This window comes from Fonsecaea monophora, assembly GCF_001642475.1.
Source record: "Fonsecaea monophora strain CBS 269.37 chromosome Unknown Scaff155, whole genome shotgun sequence".
NCBI classification, from domain to species: Eukaryota; Fungi; Ascomycota; class Eurotiomycetes; order Chaetothyriales; family Herpotrichiellaceae; genus Fonsecaea; species Fonsecaea monophora.
In genome coordinates, this window is record NW_019174086.1 from 1 (window position 1) to 18,825 (window position 18,825).

The 18,825-nt window shown below is 52.2% G+C and overlaps 7 protein-coding genes across 7 annotated transcripts; 3 read left to right on the forward strand and 4 right to left on the reverse strand.

Annotated features, from left to right (window-relative positions):
- Nucleotides 1–908: 908 nt before the first annotated feature.
- Nucleotides 909–4,521, forward strand: AYO21_11345 (hypothetical protein; the record flags this gene model as incomplete). Its single annotated transcript, XM_022661240.1, has 11 exons — nt 909–1,014; nt 1,177–1,547; nt 2,259–2,471; nt 2,530–2,611; nt 2,663–2,850; nt 2,910–3,054; nt 3,121–3,363; nt 3,413–3,484; nt 3,539–3,720; nt 3,772–4,075; nt 4,136–4,521. 11 exons carry the CDS (start codon nt 909–911, stop codon nt 4,519–4,521), a joined length of 2,292 nt encoding a protein of 763 aa, XP_022506431.1.
- A 536-nt stretch (nt 4,522–5,057) lies between these two features.
- Nucleotides 5,058–6,962, reverse strand: AYO21_11346 (hypothetical protein; the record flags this gene model as incomplete). Its single annotated transcript, XM_022661241.1, has 1 exon — nt 5,058–6,962. One exon carries the CDS (start codon nt 6,960–6,962, stop codon nt 5,058–5,060), a length of 1,905 nt encoding a protein of 634 aa, XP_022506432.1.
- A 705-nt stretch (nt 6,963–7,667) lies between these two features.
- AYO21_11347 (hypothetical protein) lies at nt 7,668–10,052 on the reverse strand (the record flags this gene model as incomplete). Its single annotated transcript, XM_022661242.1, has 1 exon — nt 7,668–10,052. The coding sequence occupies one exon, from the start codon at nt 10,050–10,052 to the stop codon at nt 7,668–7,670; it is 2,385 nt and encodes a 794-aa protein (XP_022506433.1).
- A 712-nt stretch (nt 10,053–10,764) lies between these two features.
- Nucleotides 10,765–12,174, forward strand: AYO21_11348 (hypothetical protein; the record flags this gene model as incomplete). Its single annotated transcript, XM_022661243.1, has 1 exon — nt 10,765–12,174. One exon carries the CDS (start codon nt 10,765–10,767, stop codon nt 12,172–12,174), a length of 1,410 nt encoding a protein of 469 aa, XP_022506434.1.
- Nucleotides 12,175–13,388: 1,214 nt separating this feature from the next.
- Nucleotides 13,389–14,881, reverse strand: AYO21_11349 (hypothetical protein; the record flags this gene model as incomplete). Its single annotated transcript, XM_022661244.1, has 3 exons — nt 13,389–14,258; nt 14,337–14,625; nt 14,682–14,881. The coding sequence occupies 3 exons, from the start codon at nt 14,879–14,881 to the stop codon at nt 13,389–13,391; spliced, it is 1,359 nt and encodes a 452-aa protein (XP_022506435.1).
- A 1,177-nt stretch (nt 14,882–16,058) lies between these two features.
- On the forward strand, nt 16,059–16,910 carry AYO21_11350 (hypothetical protein; the record flags this gene model as incomplete). Its single annotated transcript, XM_022661245.1, has 3 exons — nt 16,059–16,085; nt 16,136–16,208; nt 16,297–16,910. The coding sequence occupies 3 exons, from the start codon at nt 16,059–16,061 to the stop codon at nt 16,908–16,910; spliced, it is 714 nt and encodes a 237-aa protein (XP_022506436.1).
- Nucleotides 16,911–18,189: 1,279 nt separating this feature from the next.
- AYO21_11351 (hypothetical protein) lies at nt 18,190–18,753 on the reverse strand (the record flags this gene model as incomplete). The annotated part of the gene is made up of 1 exon (XM_022661246.1): nt 18,190–18,753. One exon carries the CDS (start codon nt 18,751–18,753, stop codon nt 18,190–18,192), a length of 564 nt encoding a protein of 187 aa, XP_022506437.1.
- Nucleotides 18,754–18,825: the final 72 nt, after the last annotated feature.

An 18,825-nucleotide genomic window follows, 5' to 3' on the forward strand; every position in this document is an offset into this window, starting at 1 on the left:
GATGTATCGAGAGACGTTAGAGCTGAGTAAGAAGGTACAAGGGGCGGAGCATCCCTCGACGCTAACGAGCATGAATAACCTAGCTAACGCGCTGAGCGGTCAGGAGAAGTACGCGGAGGCGGAGGAGATACATCGAGAGACGTTAGAGCTGAGGAGGAAGGTGCTCGGGGAGGAGCATCCTAAGACGCTAACGAGCATGAATAACCTGGCATATCTTCTAGCATTACGATCTCGATTTGTGCAAGCTGCGATCTTCTATGAGAGAGCACTGGCTGGACGTCGGCGAGTCCTAGGACCTGATCATCCCGACACGCGGGCGTGTACGGAGGAATATTCTTCGTTCCGGATTTCTAGGGGCAATAAGAAATAGGCGCTGGATTTTCGAACACGGAGGAGATCATCAATGGCTGAATGATGCAGTATCCAGTCTATCCTAATAGTACTCCTGTATGCAGTACAAGCGGTGTTTATCAAGATGGAAGCGTTCTTTAGAAGCGTGTAAGTTAATTGGTGTCCTGAATGGGTCCGGGTACGGATTCGATCTGTTGCTGCTCTTATATTTTCGGTAGACCTTCCGACCTCAACGGAACGATCAGTGAAATATTACGCGTAGGATACGTTAACTGTCGAAACTTGGGGGGCGAAGGCCGCTTTCTATGATTGGTGGCTCGAAAGACTAGACTAGGCTATATATTGTAGTACAGCCGGCCACGAGAACCAGGAGTGGGGCGGAGACAATCTGGAGTAGCTAATGGGGTGAAGGCGATTTTGCAAGCGGCTGTATCGGGGGTGTATTACCCACAACAATCGGGATTGCACCATTATAACGAACGCCACCGAGTAGTCTCCCTTGATTCTAACATCCCCGAGCCCTCTCCCTCAATCTATGGTGCTGGACGACACAAGAGATGGCGACGTCTCCAAAACTCACCCACGTCTTCACCCTCAACATGACCGGTCCCGCTGGGTTTCCGCACATTGAAACAAAACACTCGGATCTGTGTGTCGCTCACGGTACGTCATCCCATCCCCTTCCCCTCCCGGCTGCTTCTTGCTTCCGGGAGCTCCGGGGCCGGCGTCCCCAGTTTCTGTCGTTTTGTGGAAATTGTCAAAAGTCACAAGCGGCGGCGCATCCATTTTACTAACCCGATTCCACACGCGCGGGCGGATTCTCAGTGACGGAAGGCACCCTCGAACTCCCCGACGGCCAAAAAATCGCCAAGGTGGTCACGGCGTCGGACTGGATGAGGATCAAAGGGAACATCGTGTCGATCGACGCGCGGGCCAGTGCTCTCTCGGACGACGGTTCGCTGAACATGGAGTTTGCCTACACCGGAAAGATGCACGTGACGCCAGACGTCTTCAAGACGTTTTCGGGAGAAGAAAAGTGCGAGGTCGACTTTGGTCAGCTGTACTATTACACTATCCCGAGGATCTTTTCCCGGAGTGAGGAATATGCCTGGGTCAACGACACTGTTTTTGTGGGGCAAGGGAAGATTGGTGTGAAGGAGATGGGGAAGGTCACTATCTCGTATCAGATATTCCGTGTAGGCTGAGTAGAAATGAGACTTTGTATTTCAGTTTGTGGATAAGGGACACCTACTCCGTAGAGAGAGTGTGTGTCGGAAGCTGGAATGGCAGAACCTTTGCTCGACGACCTCCTTGCTCGCCACTTACAACCGCGATCACTTGTGTGTATGCCTCTCCCTCTCTCACATACGCATTCCAGACGAAAGAAATGGCAAGGTCAGTAGCGCTCGCTAGTCAAGCTCTTCTGCAGTCTAGCATTTCCGCCTGACCCGACCCCAATGTGGGTTTGTCGACCCAGCCGTCGCACGCAGCCCTCTTTTCCGGCCGTCTCTGAGTGACACCAAGGCCAGAAAGGGATGAAGCGGGTCTGGCGAAGGGGGATTGAAAGCGCTCCGGAACATAACAGTCCCAGTGCATGGGCCCATGACCCTTTGTGGAAGTGAGATGATCCACCGAGCCAGGCTCAACAGCTGCTGTAGGAATAGACTCGTCCTGAAAAGAAGACTTTTAGCGCCTCCCACAAGGTTGGGAAATCATCCGGTGCGGCGGAGCCTTGTTTCCCAGATCCCGACGCCCACTACTTGGCTGGGGACCCCAGGGGGATGGTCTCTGCGGAGCGACCTGCTTGTTATAAGCCGGGGAGACCCCAGTGGCAGGGCCTCTGCTAGAAGAGAGAGATCGTGTGATCCTGCTAGCCTTGACTGACTTTGTTGACTTTACTCTGACAGACAAATCGAGCCATGCAGACCAACAATCAGGCGGAGGAGAAGACCGAGGACTTTCAACATGCCTCCCACGTCGGACACTCTGATATGCAGATCGAACACCTGGATGCCGACTCTGACACCGACTCCATGGCAGAGGAAGCCAAAGGAGTCGAGGACTCGGCGGTCCTGGGACGCCACTACTTTCGCCATTGGCGTCTGGTTGGGTCGATGGCGGTATGTGCAATCGATTCATCGAGATACACTTGATCTCGCGATACTGATAAAGACCCAGGCTATGGTTCTGAGCTATGCCGCAGGGTTTTGGGCATATGTGATGCCTTCATTCTCTCTGAGTGTCATTCTCGCGGATCTTGGTACGCAGACCGGCACGTATTCAGCAGCTTCATGAGTAACAGAAAGCACAGACCCGAGTCCGAATTCAATCTGGATCATCCTCTCTTTGACAATTTGCCAGACCGTTTCCTTCACCATTGTCGGTCGTTTGTCGGACCTGTTTGGTCGTCGTTGGTACCAGATCATCTTCGGCACCATCGCTTTCGTTGGGTACATCGTCGCCAGTCGAGCAAAGACAGTCAACACGCTGATTGGGGCTGTAAGTCTTTGGTGCATCAATCACTTCTCGTATATTTTGGGCTGACTGGTGTGGACAAGGGCGTTCTCATGGGATTTGGATCAGCCACTCAGACCCATTGTGCCGCCATCGGGGCAGAGCTCTTGCCAAACAAATATCGCTATCTGTACTTTGGCGCAGTCGCTTTTCTCTTTGGTCCCCTGTCAGCAATCGCACCTGGTATTGGTATGTACATCTTCCCGAGACAGAATTTATTGGTGCGGGCTGCGATATGCTGATTGATTCTCTTAGCACTGACCTTGGCCACACACACCTCCCAAGGCTGGCGATCAATCTACTATCTCCTGGCCGGCACAACCTTTGCCGCAGTCATTTTGTTCATCATCTGCTATCATCCTCCCAAGTTCGATCAACTGCATACCCGGCATACCAAATGGCAGTTCATCAAATCTCTTGATTACATCGGCTTGATCCTCTTCTGCGGTGGAGTGGTACCGTTCCTCTTCGGAATTTCGTGGGGGGGACAGAGATATCGTATGTATGGCCTTTCTAGGTTGGCACACCAAACACTGACGACTGGTAGCCTGGGAATCGTACAAGGTCATTGTACCTATCGTGGTCGGCGGGGTTGTCATGATCGTTTTCGTCCTATGGGGTGAGACTGAGACTTTAAGAATGACAGTCCAGGAAGGTACTGACCATTTGCCAGAATACTTTGGAAAGCCAGCCCTGCCTCTGCTTCCACTTCGCCTGTTCAGGAGCCGCAACTTTAATTGCCTGCTGGCATGCTCTTGTTTTGGCTCCATGGTCTTCTACGCCTTGTGCATCCTTTACCCACAGCAGCTGGGGTACGTTTTCGGCAGATCACCAAGTCAGGCTGGTTGGTACAGCGTAAGTAGAATGCCTCTTTTGTTTCCCATTCTCTCTCCTGACTTGGAACAGTGCACCATCACGGCCGGCGTGCTAGCTGGACAGGGAATGGCTGGGTTCACGGTGAAATTGTTCAAATACATAAAGTGGCAGCTTCTCCTGTCATGCATTATCTTCACGGCCTTTGTTGGCGCCAGCGCCGCAGCGAGCTTGACTCTTTCAATGGCCGCTGTTTTCAGCATCCTCGTCGGCCTCGGCATCGGATACATGGAAATCATCACGATCAGTGGTGCACCTCTCATGGTTGACACCAAAGACTTTGGAATTGCCATTGGTGCCCTTTTCAGCATCCGGACATGCTTCTCCACAATATCAGGTTTGTTTTTTTTTGTCGATGAGCCTTTATCAGATATGATAAAGCTGACAATGGTCCTAGACGCGGTGTATGTCACAATCCTCAACACTCAAATCACCAAGAACTTACCCAAATACGTCATTCCCGCCGCCATGAAGGCCGGCCTAACTCAGAACGCGGCCATCCAGCTGGTCCAGGACATCGCTGCTGGCGATCAAGCGGCGCTCGCCACGATCCCAGGCATTACTCCGCAGGTCATCCAGAGTGCCACCGATGCTGCTCACACTGCCTTTTTCAAGTCGTTCCAGATGGTGTACTACTCGTCGATCGCTTTTTCTTTTTGTGCTGTGATTGCCGCGCTCTTGGTGGAGGACAAGTTGCTCGAGGATGCCATGACTGACAGAGTCGCTCGAAAACTGCAAGGAATCAAGACTGAGCAGCGCGAAATCAAGGTCGTCGCGGCCTAAATTGGTAACAAATACTATCCTCGGGTCTGACACATGTATTAGGAGGAAGCTACTTGACTTGAACGTGGCAGAAGGTGAAATTCGCAGTGGTATAAAGGAAGGAGAACCAGCTATGGGGACGAGAGGAGTCTATATTGGCACGAAAGTGGGAACAACCCCTTGGCAATCAATCCACTAATAACCCCACAGCGGTACTATAGCGACAAGGCTACTACTCCTTGGCGTTTCCTCACGCGCAGTCGCGTGCTACAGTATGTGGCGATCACAGTCTAACACCTTGACAATCTAATATTCCTCTTCTCTCTTCTCTTCTCTCTCTCTCTCTTGTGCATCTAATTGCGGGCGAACTCCTCCTGTAGCGCAGGCCCGCTAAGAAGGGCAATTAACGACATAATTCTGTTCTCAAGCCCCTGATACGCTGTATAGTACCCGACGAAAAATCAAACCGATGACACACCAAAGAAAGATGGCCGGACGGACAGGTCCGACTATGTACAGTGACATCCAACAATCACCACCAAGTTAGCTGGTGCTTTCTACCCTGAGGCCGCGAGCGGACGAGTGGCAGCAGTACGGCCCGCTCGACGACCACTGAAGAGGGCATCGGCCAGTGCCATCCCACTGACGAATCCGCCCGAACAAACCCCAACGGCTGCTCTCCCGGCGGCGTACAGGCCGGGCACCGCGCTGCCATCCTCGCGCTTGACGTTTCCCGTTTGCTCGTCCACGACCAGTCCGCCCATGGTAATCGACTGCGCCGGGTTGAACTTGTTCCCGAGAGATACGTTGACAGCGTAGAAGGGACCCTTGGCAACCGGCCGGAAAATATCTTTCAACTTGCCCAGCTTGTCCGCCTGGCCTGAGAGGCTGGCGCTATTGTACTCCTCGATCTGCTCTCTCAGTCCCTGCGGAGGGACGCGAATCTTCTTCGCAAGCTTCTCCAGCGATCGAGCTCGTCGAGTACCGCCGAAGAAGATGTTGATGAGTGCCGGGGCCCCCCAGAGCAGGAAGTTCCCTCCCGTGAAGAAAGACTTGTACACGCCGTACCAGAAGTCTCGGGATTCGAGGATCAGATAGCCCCTCCCGTCTGGCTGGTTGAGCATTTCCGTACCAATGAACATCGCATATGCTCCTTCGTTGATGAACCGCTTGCCGTGAGCATTGACCAGTACTCCATTGGCGTAGACGTTGGGAGGTACCATTGTCCTTGCAACACTGATATGGCTCAGCAGTGACGATACCCCCCCTACTGACGCTCCCAAAGCAACGCTGGCTCCATTGTCGCTGATGGAGCCCAGCGGCAACGTCTTTTCGTAATGCTTTGCGAGAACGGGTTGGTATTTCTCAATCAGTGACAGGTTACGATTATAGCCGCCAGAGCACAGCACAACGCCGTGTCGGGCCCTGATTAGCTTCCGCTCGGTCACCTGGGCCTCCATGTCTGTCGCCTCGTGGATGGCCTTCTTAGACCGACCAGCATTGAATGGTACCCACGGGTGCACTATATTGAAGAGTTTATCGTGTTGTTTCCACAGGCTCCGAGGGAGAGTGAGCACCTCGGCACCGACAACACGACGTTCACGGTCGACAACAAGTCGAGTCACTTTTGTATGAGGTAGGAACCTGACTTTTGCCTTTTCCGCAGCGTCGCGGAGGGTCTTGTACAACTTGGAGCCTCCAAAGCCTTTACCCGCCGCCATGTGGCCGCGTGGCGCCGGTTTGGCCTTTTCCGCATACGAGGGCATGGCCTCATTGCCCGAATAGTAGATCTTGTACGGCGCGGGTGGAAATGCTGTCTTTTCGGTAAAGACTGGGCCACCGTACGGCAGGCCATGCTGGACCACCCATTCGACATTGCCAGCACTGTCCTGACAGAATTTTCGCAACGTCTCCGGTCGAACAGGACAACCCTCGGTGTTCAGGTACTTGAACATCTCCTCGGGCGAGTCGTTGACACCATTCTGGCGCTGGGCTTCTGTACCCCCGGCGTAAATAACGCCGCCACTGAAGAATGTCGCACCGCCATTCCCAAAACGGTCGACCGCGATCACCTGGGCGCCGGACTCGCGAGCCTGGAGGGCTGCTGCGGCACCGGCAGCACCAAACCCTACGACCAGGACGTCCGTCGTTTCAGACCACTTTGTTGCTTCGACGTCGTCAATGGTCACAGGGGATGGCACTTCCAACTCAGGTGGCAGGTCGTCCTTGCGAAAGGGAGCAAGGCCTGTATCATGGTCGGTTGCCCGTGCAGGAGATAGAGACCCAACCGATCGCCTAATGACTCTCGGGGCGAAACATTTCGTTGTCATGAGACTCCGGCGACATTGACTTGGGTTATATTTGCAAAGGACATTGTGGAACTTCAGTACCTCCTCGCGAGACAGGACAGGTTGTACCGGTGGATGGAACCTCAGCCTTGTCAAGATACCACGAATAGCCATCCTCGAATGGGGCGCGGAGAGGTCTGCGCCGATCGCGATCTGTCGTGGAGAGAGTAAGAAGAGATCTTTCAATTGCAGAACGAGTCGTCAAAACAAGACCATCAAGGGACAACCCGAGTAGCTACCCCGGGGTTCAATGGGCAAAAGGCCAATTGTGGGGATCAATCCCGGGGTAGAAGGGCCAGCAACCCTATTGGTCGTCGGAGGTCGGAACGTGAAGTATCATAGCGGCAGGTCGTCAGGAGGGAGGCCAACAAACGGCTTCCTGGCGAATATTTCGAGGAGTCGTGTGGGAATATCTCGTGGCAATGCCTGGGCGTATGCCTAAGATCTTGCATTTGGACCTGTTTTTGGCGATCTTGTTCCTGTTAACACTGTGCTGCTGACTCCCCCCCTGATGAAACCAAGCCCCCTTTCTGACCTGATTCACTCGCGATTGACATCGAGGTGTATTCCCTGATCCTCCAGCAAAGGCCCGAGGTGTTGTGGGTGTGAAAGGGAAGCGCAGCGCTATAGGACTCAACCAAGAGAAGATGAAGATCCTATGTCGAGCTAAGTTCGGCAGTCCCCTGGCTGATAGATAAATATATACTCGGTAAAGAGAACAATGGGGGGCCGTGCATAATAATAGTCCTTTTACAAAGTACATTTACAGGGTCGGTCATCCATAGACCAAGAGAACCTGCTCTGTCCCGTCGCTACGCTTTAATCCAAGGACCCAGCGCCGACACCAACTCCCCATCGTCCCACCTCCAACATGGCCTCCTCTCCACCCTCTGCCAGCACTCCCTTCCCTTCGCCGAGTAAGCCCTCGAGGCAGAGCCAGGGATCCCTCCCACCGCCCCATTTGAGGACCTCCTCTTTAAACCTCTCTCCGCTGGCACGGTCAATTGCGCCGCTGTCCCTGCCGCTCCGGAAAACATTTGTCCAGACACGTCGCGCAATCGCCGTGTCAAACAAGTACGAATAGTAACTCGCGCCATAGCCGTGGAGGTGGCCAAAGAATCCTTGCCACGAGGTGCCCCATGGCTCGGGCACGGAGCCGTGCTTGTTCCACACATCGTAATATACAGCCGTAGAGTCGTAGCGCCCGCTTCGGAGAGCTTGGACAGGTCCGTCTCCATGGTACACCTGATCCAGGATACTCATGAGAATCTGGCTCTCGTTGTTCCAGGCGCCCTGTCTCGAAGCTTCCTTTGACCCTTCCTCGGCAAGAATTTGAAGCATCTCCTCGGGCATAGGAGCGTCGGTCTTCCAGTGTCTGGCGAAAAGTTTCAAGACCGCTGGGTCTGTGGCAAAGTTTTCCATCAGAACCGAGGGCAGTTCGGAGAAATCTGTTGCTACTCGTGTTCCCGATATGCCTTGCATGGAGGTGCGGCCGAGAACGCTGTGGATAGCATGGCCCATTTCGTGAAACAGCGAGACGAGGCTATATTGGGAAAGCAACGCAGGTTCGCCGGCTACACTGGATTGTGGGAAGCCGCATACCAGTGCGATGATTGGGATTTGATGATGAGAGGTCACGCCTGACGTCGGGTTGGTGCTGACAAGTGTCGGCATGCCATTGTTCAGTGGCTCATTGCGCTCTGCGCATTCACGGACTTCTTCATCCGAGATTTCTCGTGAGCACAGAAGCGTGAAGTGAGCCGGGTGACTTTGTTTCCCAGGCCGTGAAAACAGATCGCAATACATGGTAGCAATGTGTTCTTGTTTGTCGGTGTACACGTCCAATCGTCTGACGTCTGGATGCCAGACTTCACCTTGCTTGGTCTCCCTGGGCACAAATCGGACTCCATACAGAGATTCAAACAAGCTTGACAGGCCCTGCATGACATGGCCGATTGCAAAATAGAATTTGGCACTTTCCCGTAAGCGCGACTTGGATGTTCGAGGACCTGCAGCTCCCTCCAGTTGGTCTAGCTTCGCCAGGAGATAGTGGTGATCCCATGGATTCAACTCTTCAGCACCTTGGTCCACCTTGCGCTTGAGCTCGAGAAGCGGAGCGAGTTCCTTTTGTACGTGTATCTTGTTTTTCGCATTGACAGATTCTAGAAAGTTGTTCACAGCCTCTGGTGTCTTGGCCATTTTCTCTATCAGAGTCATCTGTGCGAAGTTGTCGAATCCCGTGAGTTTGGCAAGTTGGGCACGACGTAGCAGCAACTTTTCAAGGGTTGTGATGGTCCTTTTGGAAGCGCTTCTCTCAGCAATGTACATTTCCTTCCTCGTCGCAGGATTTTTAGCGGAACCCAGGACCATTTTGGACCATTTACTCGATACAGGAATCTGTACTTTTTCGTGGTTCTTGTAGCCTTGGACCAATGTGGGATCTATACCATCCAATTGGCCAACAGTGAAAGATTCCCAATCCCTCGCATGGCTCATCTGGTTGATGAAATCGGTTCCCAGTTGGACGATATCATTCGACAGAGAGACAAACTGCCGTCTCTGGTTATCGGGAAGGTGAATGCCCGATTTCGCAAAATCTCTCATCAGGAGCACGGCAACCATTTTCTCCTCTTCACTCCACTGAGACTGGACCTCCGGCATATCCCAAGCCCTCTTAAGCTGTTGGTTCAATCCCGTTGTTGTGTTGAGCTCGTTCATGTATTGAAACATGAGCGAATATGAGGCAGAGGCTGAAGCGGCCACATCGTCGCTCGGGTGTATGCTCCTGATGAAGTCGGAGAGATCGATAACTCGGCATAGCAAATCGCTGAGTCTATCTAGGTCTTTTGGTATGGCTCTGTATTGCTCCGGTGTGGAAGCGGCAAGCGTCCTCTCTACCAATCTCTTGCATTGTATCACCGCTGCCTCTGCAAATTTTTGAAAACCCTGAGGGAGAGTGAGGAACGTGTTTCCTATCAAGCCCGACCTTTGCGTGGAAGATGTCTTGGAAAAGGTCTTTTGGTTGAAAACCTCACGCAGGAGGGCATTATCGCTGCTGTTGCCGGAGGAAGACGCGTGAAGCTGGGGAGGGGTGAAGGTGTTATCGTCGGCCACGGCTATGCCGGCGGCGGTAGAATTGAATCTCTGCTGCTTGCGCAGGCATCTGGCACAGGTCCATGGCTGCCGCCGCAGAGCCTTCTGCATCCCTAGAGAGTTGAAGTGAGTGAAATGCGCATGTGCTACCCGTGTAACGCATTGAGTGATGTTACACCACCTAGTGCAAGGAGGATATTTCTATCAACTGAGCCATGCGCTTGGCGAACTCCCGATGACGAAGTTGTGCATGAAAAAGCAAATGCACATGTGCTGTCAATTATTACTCGGCACCGCGCGAGATTCGGCGGCGGGATCGGGTATCGCAGCCCTCGGCTCTTTGTGCCCTTGGCCCCTAGTCAATAAGGATAGTTAGTTGAAACTTGGTGTAGATCAATAAAAGGGGCCAAATATAGGTGCCACGGTTCTCGAACAAACAGTACTTTCAGCTCCTGCTATATACTCTGAGTCTATCACCCTCCAGGTAAGTTCCAATAATGCTGGAAGAATGACTCTGTTCCACCCGGATGAACCGCCGGCAACGGCAAGTTCAGGTCACTGCAACGTTGCCACCCTTGGCGGGTCATTTGTCGAATGCAAAACTATTATTAGATACCTGAGGGACTTTGACCATAAATGACATCTTTTTAATACTCGGACAGCATGGTTTACTTCAAAGCCTTGAAATCTCTCATATCGACACTGCTGCATTCCAGCGGTACCTCTGCAGAGCCTTTACTTCATTACGGCTGCTTAGCTAAACCTCACTCTCAGGACTTCCAGTTCGACATAATCAACGGATGAGTCGCATATTCAGACCCTGATGGCCACTTCTGGAAATGCGGCAAGAAACATCGAAGTCGAAGAAAACCAAAAGAGAATCTCCGAGGACATCACGCAGGAGGGCAAATTTCAAGCCAGCCGCGAGACGGAAAAGTTTCTTCCAGCATCAGATTGGGTCACGTTAACCGAACAACGCGGTCGCTATAGACCATTGCACCCAGGTCGGCTGAGAAACAGTTTACTCGCTGGGGTTGGATTTCTTGAGCTAGGAAATGCAGGAGACTTCGCGGCGAATGTCTGGAACGAGATCCCGGTAAAGAAATGGGTCGCTGTCCTCATGGCCCTTGGGGCAACATTGGCCCTGGTGACCTCCCTATTTGCATTTCGGGATATCACACTCAGCTGGCGCAACATACGGGTCTTAAGGGAGGAGAGATTACACCTAAGGCGAGAACAAGCGCGATGTCGTGACAACACGGCTTGCTTGCGAAGTGTGGAAGCCTTGCTGGGTGTCAACTTCCGTGAGAGTGGCACTGAGCTTCTGGACCGGCTCATCGTGGATGTGCTGTTGGGCTTCGGTGCCCTTCTGGTCAGCATTGGTACTTATATGGCTATTGGTGGAGCCAATCCTTCCGTCTTTGCCGCCAGCAATCTGCTCTCAGGGTACATCGGCAATGCTGCAGGGGCACTTTACGGCCTCATCAATGCAGGATGGTCTACCTACGTTTCAATACGGGCATATCGCCATCGCTCTGCAGGTCTCGTCAAATTGCAGTCAGATGTCGCCAAACGTCTGCTGCGGCGTCGCACGCGCCAAGTACAGACTCACGCGATGGTGCTTGCAATTACGGGTCTTGCAGCGGGCGCAGGAGGTCTTATAACTGCCACGATGTGGTGGGGTTATATCATCCTGGTCCCTTGCATTGTGTCCAACATCTACTGCAACTGGATGTGGCGGCACCAAATCGGATACGAACGACCTATAGCTGCCAACATTGTCGAAATCGACCAACAATCGCTGATCAGAGAGTTGGAACGGGTCAATGCTATGAGCAATTATCTGGGCAACCGGAAGCCGTCAAATTCGCCCAAAGGCGACACGACTCATGATTTCACATCGATCATCTCGATCATCCATTTCATGATCTCCATCGACGTTTTTGAAAGCTTCTGTGTCCGCGTCATGCGGGACCGACGGCTATCTGCAGCTCTATTGCAAGCATCAAAAGGAGATCTTACCATTCATGAACAAACATTCCGGGAGCTAGATCAAAAGCATTTGCCGCTGGTAATAGAGATCGCAAGGTTACACATACAAGAAAAGGGTCCTGTACAGTTGAGATACCGAGAGAGGTACCTCCTGGAGGCTCTGGGGTGTTACCTGCGGGTACAAGGTGACACACCCACTAGCAAAGAGCTGGAGCATCCACTTCCACAAGAATCAGCATAGTATATACATTTTAATAAGACCGATATCTTTCCCTTTCCTCCCCTTTTCGTCGTCCTGGACCGAATTTGCTCTACAACGCGAGGCAAACATGATTATCCGGAGCACCATCTTTCACATGCAGGACTGGACCATCCGTCGCTCAGAAGATAGCAGCAAGTCTAGAGCATACCGTCGAATTTTCTTCCTAAGTTAGCATCAATATGTCAACCGTCTCTTCCCACTGACGAACCTTCGCTTCTGAGGTAGCTCGCTGCTTTGGCTGGGATATTTCGTAGAACGAACGGAGTCTACTGTCATTGTGCCAATTCATCGTATGTATTAATAACCGAATGAACCAAATCCATAAAACATGAGTCCGTCACACTCAATGTAGACGTCATTCATGCATTACTCACGCAAAAGCATCGAAAAAGGCTGAGCAGTGAGCATCTACTGATACCTAGCGGGGGAGGATGTCGACAAGGCGGCGTGGCGGACATGCCCGGGCGCCATCGCGCCCCACATTCTTTGTAAATGTATATATTTTACAATCCCCAAAATTTGCAAGAAAATCATCTCGATTTCCACACGGTTCTATAGTGTAGTGGTGATCACTCCGGATTTTGATCTGATGATGGACACTCGTGTTCGCCATCATCGCTGAATTATCTTCCGGCAACCCCGGTTCGAACGTGAGTCTCATAATGCCAAACCTCGATAACGGTCAACATAAATACTGATAATGTACCAGCCGGGTAGGACCTGTCTTCAAAGCACGCTTTTCTTTTTTTTCTTCGGTTGTATTGTTGTGGTTCAGTGGTTAGTGGTAGTGTGGTAAGCCGAGTTTGGTTTTTTTTCTTCCAGAGAAATACGTTGTGCGCGCCCAACCCATCAAAGTTTTGGGGACCTATGACAGCATGTTATTTTTCCGCTTCGGTGTAACATTAACTACCAAGGCCCCCTTTTTGGCCCTACAATTCCTGGCTGCTAAGAGCACACAAGCATACACCATAGCTAGGATAGATGCAAAACAAGATCTCATCTCCTTAGACTAGCATGTATATCATCTATTCCTAAGTCAATGAATTTGTCTTGTCAGTGTGTGAAGAAAGAGTCTGGCCGTTATATTAAGCTGGATACCGCCTGCCAATCTCCAGTATCTCGTTAATCGACTGACCAGACAATGCCGAAAGCAAAAGGTGCATCTTCGGTGTCAAGACTTCCAACCAGCCTCTTTAGATAAAGTGTAGACTGTCCCGGCTTTCGCCGCCACTGACTATCGTCCAATCCCCTTCCTCCTCGAGACTATCGTTGCCAGGCTCGGGATACTTCTTCAGATGCTCAATGGCCCATCTCGTCTCATCCCCCAGCACGGGCGGACACCTCCCGCGGTCCTCGAGTAAGGGTAGACCAGCCAAATCAAACAGACCTCGAAGCCAGTCCATCGTCTCCCCGTTGTCCCAGGGGATGTCGTGAAACTTTCTTCCCTCCCTGCTCACAAGTCTCCACCTCTCCCGCTCCCATTGCTCCTGTGCCTCGCGCGGCGGGAGCGGCTGGGCGTTTCTGCCCGCAAACAGCCGTGCCAGGGCGATTGCCTGGTACTCAAACGAGCGGAACGTGAGGACACGTGGAACTCCGACAATGCCTAGCGACCTTGGAAAGTCACGGTGGAATGTATGCCAGTAGCTGCCGATCAGACGGTTTTCCTTGTAATCCCACAGCGGCCCACCATTGGCGCGGACATTCCAGAATGGAAATGATGCTTTGTAGCCTGTGCAGTAGAAGACGACGTCGATGTCGCCGAGGACGGAACCATCCTCAAAAACGATGTCGCCACTCGCGAGATACTCCTTCACAACAGGTTTCCATTCAATGCCTGGAGGTGGCTTGTCACCATCCCAACGCGAAGGTGACCTACGAGACTGATAGACGGGAAGCCGCGCAGAAGTGATCAGCGCCGCCGTGATGTCGTGGCCAGATGCAGAGTTGCCGATGACCAGCACCCGTTTGCCGCGATATACCTGTGGATTGCGGAATGATTTGGAGTGAACCACCCGTTCTGGGAACAGATGGATATATGAGTCGAGACCAGCGACTTTGGGGATCTTTAGATCAGGTGGCAATCAGGATATGCAAACTTCAGACTCTTCGAGTGGGGGCCCAAACGACTGGGACAGACTTACGTATGGTATGGAGTAGTGGCCATTTGCGATGATCACAGCGTCGAACCTTTCTTCCCACCAGACATCCACGTGCCGGACTGAATCTCTTCGTCGAAGTGTGAGGTTCCACCCCTCCTTCCCTGGTATTCTGGACAAATCTTCCACCGTGGTGTTCAACACAAGAAACCTGTCTGTTTGGTGTAGCGAAAAGTAGTCCGCTATGTATTGCCTTGGTATCCAGTGAGGTGCAAAGGGTCCATACGCAAATCTATAGTCTGAGAAAGACATAGCAATGTCCGGGACATTGGTCCTGCCATGGTTTATATCAATTGACCATTGCTGAAAGTAGAGGCTTGCCCTACTTACGTTAGACTGTCGTAGATTGGTGTTCTCTCATATCGTTCTTGGAAATTGGGGGGCGTCATCTTAGGAAGTGCATCAGGAATATCCAGAGGAGGGTCGATCTGCGGAGGGATGCCACCAGGTAGCAGCTTGTAGCGAGGCCCTGGGTCAGGATCGTATATCCTAATCGTTGTTTCTGTCATCTGCAAGGCTGCGAGGGCCATTTGGGGATAATCTAAGTCCTACCATGTTCCGCCTGGGGCCTCTCGCCGTTCGAATACGCGGATTTGACTGAAGCATTTTTCCGCTGCAAAAGCCGCCGCCGCCGCAGCTCCTTAATCTCTCAATGTGAGCGACGCATGGCTTGGTAAGGGGTAATAGGGAACCAGAAAACGAGTGGTATTACCTGCTGCACCAGCACCAATAATGGCGACAGACTGAACTGGGAGTGTTTCCATAATTCCTGAACAGGATATCTTGGCCGAAAAGTCAGTGTGTAAGCCTCAAGTCCAGTACATTTAGAAGTCAACATTGTCGATGTTGAATAGTTGGACAAGATTCGCCATCCAGCGCAGGATGGCGTGCTCGAGGCTCAGGGCATGAGGCGAGTTACCGAAATCTAAAGCTAGCCTCTCAGAACCCCTCATAGAGGAGAGATCGTGGCAGCAGAACCTCGACATTACCTTCAGATCGTCAACTGGAGGTGCTTTCCTCGAGGGTCTTTCCGGATATGATTATCCTCGCGTATCCCACATGCAGCGTCTTAACGCCAGATCCAGCAGACCCACAGGCCAAGGGACCATTCAGATGCTTCGAAAGAGGACTATTTGGGGATGTGCCTTTTCGTAGACTTGATACTTATAGTAATTGATACGGAGGGTATTGTGTGGCTGAACATGGTGGATATATCGGTGGAGCCTTGTCGTCGGTCGCACCCATCTCGGTCGTCAACCAGCACGATCTTCCATGGCAAGCTTGAGCATCGTTTTAAAAACAGGACTCGCAATCACGTATGCTTGTAGTCTTTGACGACAAGAAATATTGGTGTCGTGGAAGCGAGAAGTGTGGGCTTGTGCGAGTAGAGGCACAGGGTCCGGTAGGAATTCGACCTCAGAGTCTACTCTTTCGTATCTGTTGCAAATAGATAGCACTTGTTCAGCTCATACGGGCAGTGATGCCACGCGTACGAGGCCTCATGATTCGTTATGAGAGTGAATGCAAGTGGAAGGATCAGGTCACCGAAGACTAGCAGCACGTGAGCTCCGAGTAGTTTTCGCCCATATTTGTTGCCGCCAAGCCCAGTCGCCCGATGCGCATCCCAAGCTCCGGATACAAAGTCGAATCTCGCATGTTTTCGAGGCCAGCGCCAACAGGAACAATTGCTCGACGACCACTCTCAAAATGGCGCGAATAAGGCTCCTGCGAGCTGTAAGTGCCCCTTATCAGACCTCTCCAACAACTCTCTAATCATCATCTAGTCGAGACATGCCGCAGTGTTCGCCCTGGGAGCAACCGCTGCGACCCAAGTCCATGTGCTTCCCTCGCCATTCCGTACGGTCTATGCGGAAGCTCCCTCAAAAGACCAGGTACAAACGACGTGTTTGCACTTGCTTGGATAGCTTTGCTGATGCTACAATAGCTCCCCGACAAGAAGCCATATACTCCGACTTCCCCGTTGCGCCCACCTCTCCCGAACCCTCCCCTACGTCTCCCGTCTCGAAACCAAACCCGCACTCTCCTACACCTACAGACCGACTCGCAGAGCAAGTAAAGAAAGCCCGCCTGTTTCTGTACGACCAATCCCTCGCCGCGGAGACATCCTTCAACAAACTCCTCTCATGGGCCTTCCGTAAGGAAACAGACTTCAGCAACACCATTGCTTCCTTGGCCCCGGCTCCCGAAACCGGAGAACAACTCCTTCCTGGAGCTATCTACGTACTGGTCGCCACACTTACAGGCTCCATTGTAAGCCGAAACAGGGGAATTTTCTTGCGGACCACATTCCCGCTTGCCGTAGGCATTGCAGCGGGCTGGTACCTCATTCCCGTGACGATGCAGAACACCTCGGACTTGATCTGGGAGTATGAGAAAAAGGTGCCCGCAATCAGCGAGACCCATGCTCAGATAAGTGGGTTTGCGAAGGAAGCGTGGAGACAGACGAGGTTGCACACGAAATTCGCGACGGATTGGGCCGACGAGAAGGCGAACGAGGCGAGGAAAACTGTCGAGGACTTGGTTTCAAAGGGCAAATAAAAAGCTTCCTGTTCTGCAGGGCGGGTTCATTAAAAAAAGAGAAACTTGAATTAACTAAGACCAAGATGGGGTATAGCTCCCAGAGGCAAAGCCAGCACTGTTTTACGAGACGTGGTGGTAGGTCGGTTTGCCCAATGTACAGAACAATGGCGTTTCGTCTCTTTCACGTTCCAAGCCTTCCACTGTGCCTGCTCGTGTGACCGTTTGAGGGAGGGGAGGTTCCCTCTGTGAAGCTCCGCCCCTCAAGACTACGCCAGATCCAACGACATTGATTGCGTCCGGAGCCCCTCCACCTTATCATGGCATCGCTACTCTATAGTGTGACTTACAGGACTGGTGAGAATCGGACTCATGGCTCATTCGAAGCTAGAGGGACGACGAACCAGCTCCGGCCCACTCGCGGCCCAAAAGTTTCCAAGGCCGGCGATAAAATATGATAGAGAACAAAAATTAGTCCAGCTTGTGTATTAGAGGGGGCGACATATCGCGTTGTTCAATACGTAGAGTAGGCGAGGCACTAACATGACTGTGTGGATGATATGCACATGTGAGACAAGATTGATAATTCCCAGAGCTCAGTCTGGGATGTATTGGCAACTATCAGCTCAAATGTCTGATGGTGTTGTATATGCCCTCTGTTTTCTTATCTTCTTGTCTTCTTGATTGTGCACGGGACTGGAGAGAAGGCAGCGGCAGGCCAGATCCTCGCCCCTAGGAGAGTGATGACTCCATAAGAGGCACGAGAGACCCAGTCCTTGAGCCAGGTAAACATACAATGGCTCTGTGTAGATAGAGATTTTCCATTTCTTGTGCTGGACTTCGAGTTTCTCGCTCCCTGCACACTCTGGACGCCGTCTCTTCTCATTCCCATACTCGGTATTGTCCCTAATCGACCAATTCACGGCAACAGCCATGGCACATTTCCATTCAGAATACCCCCCAGGTCCAAATTCCAGGTCCATCACATATGCAGACTTCGGCGTACATGCTGCCGCTATCGCCTGCGAACATGGGCATTCCTCTCGAGCATCGATCGACAAGATTATGCATTTGCAGACGGCATCACGCCCGAAGCTGCCCGCGTTCAGCAATACTTGCTTTCGCTTCATGCCGGGGCTGTCCTGAGGTCAGAAGCGAGGATGGTGGCATAGGAGCCGAGTCCCTTGCCATGTCTCCGCTGATGGTATGGGATAATAATAGCCCTCTGCTTGCTGACGGTCCTGGCGAGTCCCCACTGTCCAATATGCTGTAATGAAGACGTCATCTTATTGCTCGACGCTCAAGTCGTGAACAAAGTATCCTCCTCCCTCAGATACTCGCCAACATCACCCTGCCGGAACGCGACAATGCTGGTGGGCTCCAGCTTTCTCGCCTCTGCCGTGCTCCTTGCAGTAACGCCGAAGCCTAGCGGGGTATCGTCCATTGCGAGAATAACGACGCCCGAATGCTCAGGGCAATCTTCACTCCAGCGGCCCACATGCGCTTTTACAACATTCCCGCCATACAAGAACGGCATTTCACCATTCGGCTTGATCCATAGCTTGTAACGAGCGTGCGGAGCAATAACATCCAAGGCGGTGATGTGCAGGCGGAATTTGCCTGTCTTGGTAAATTTTCCAATGCAGGTGCCGAGGGAGAGGAGGTTGTCACGAGCAATAGAGGTGGCTAGATTTGCGATCGAGAGACGGACATAGTAGACGCGCGATTCATGCAGGCGGAAGACATAGCGACCGTCGTTGTCAGAGGAGTCGCTCGGGGCAATGAGTTGGGTCAGGGAGCGGCCAGTGTAGTTTGCCAGTTTGGTGAAGAGAGTCTGCGTCTCGACATCGGTAAGTGGCCTCATCCTGACTCATTAGCCTCAAAGAAGGCGGAAATTTTTCTAACAGTACGTTCAGAAGATATGGAGTGCGCAAAG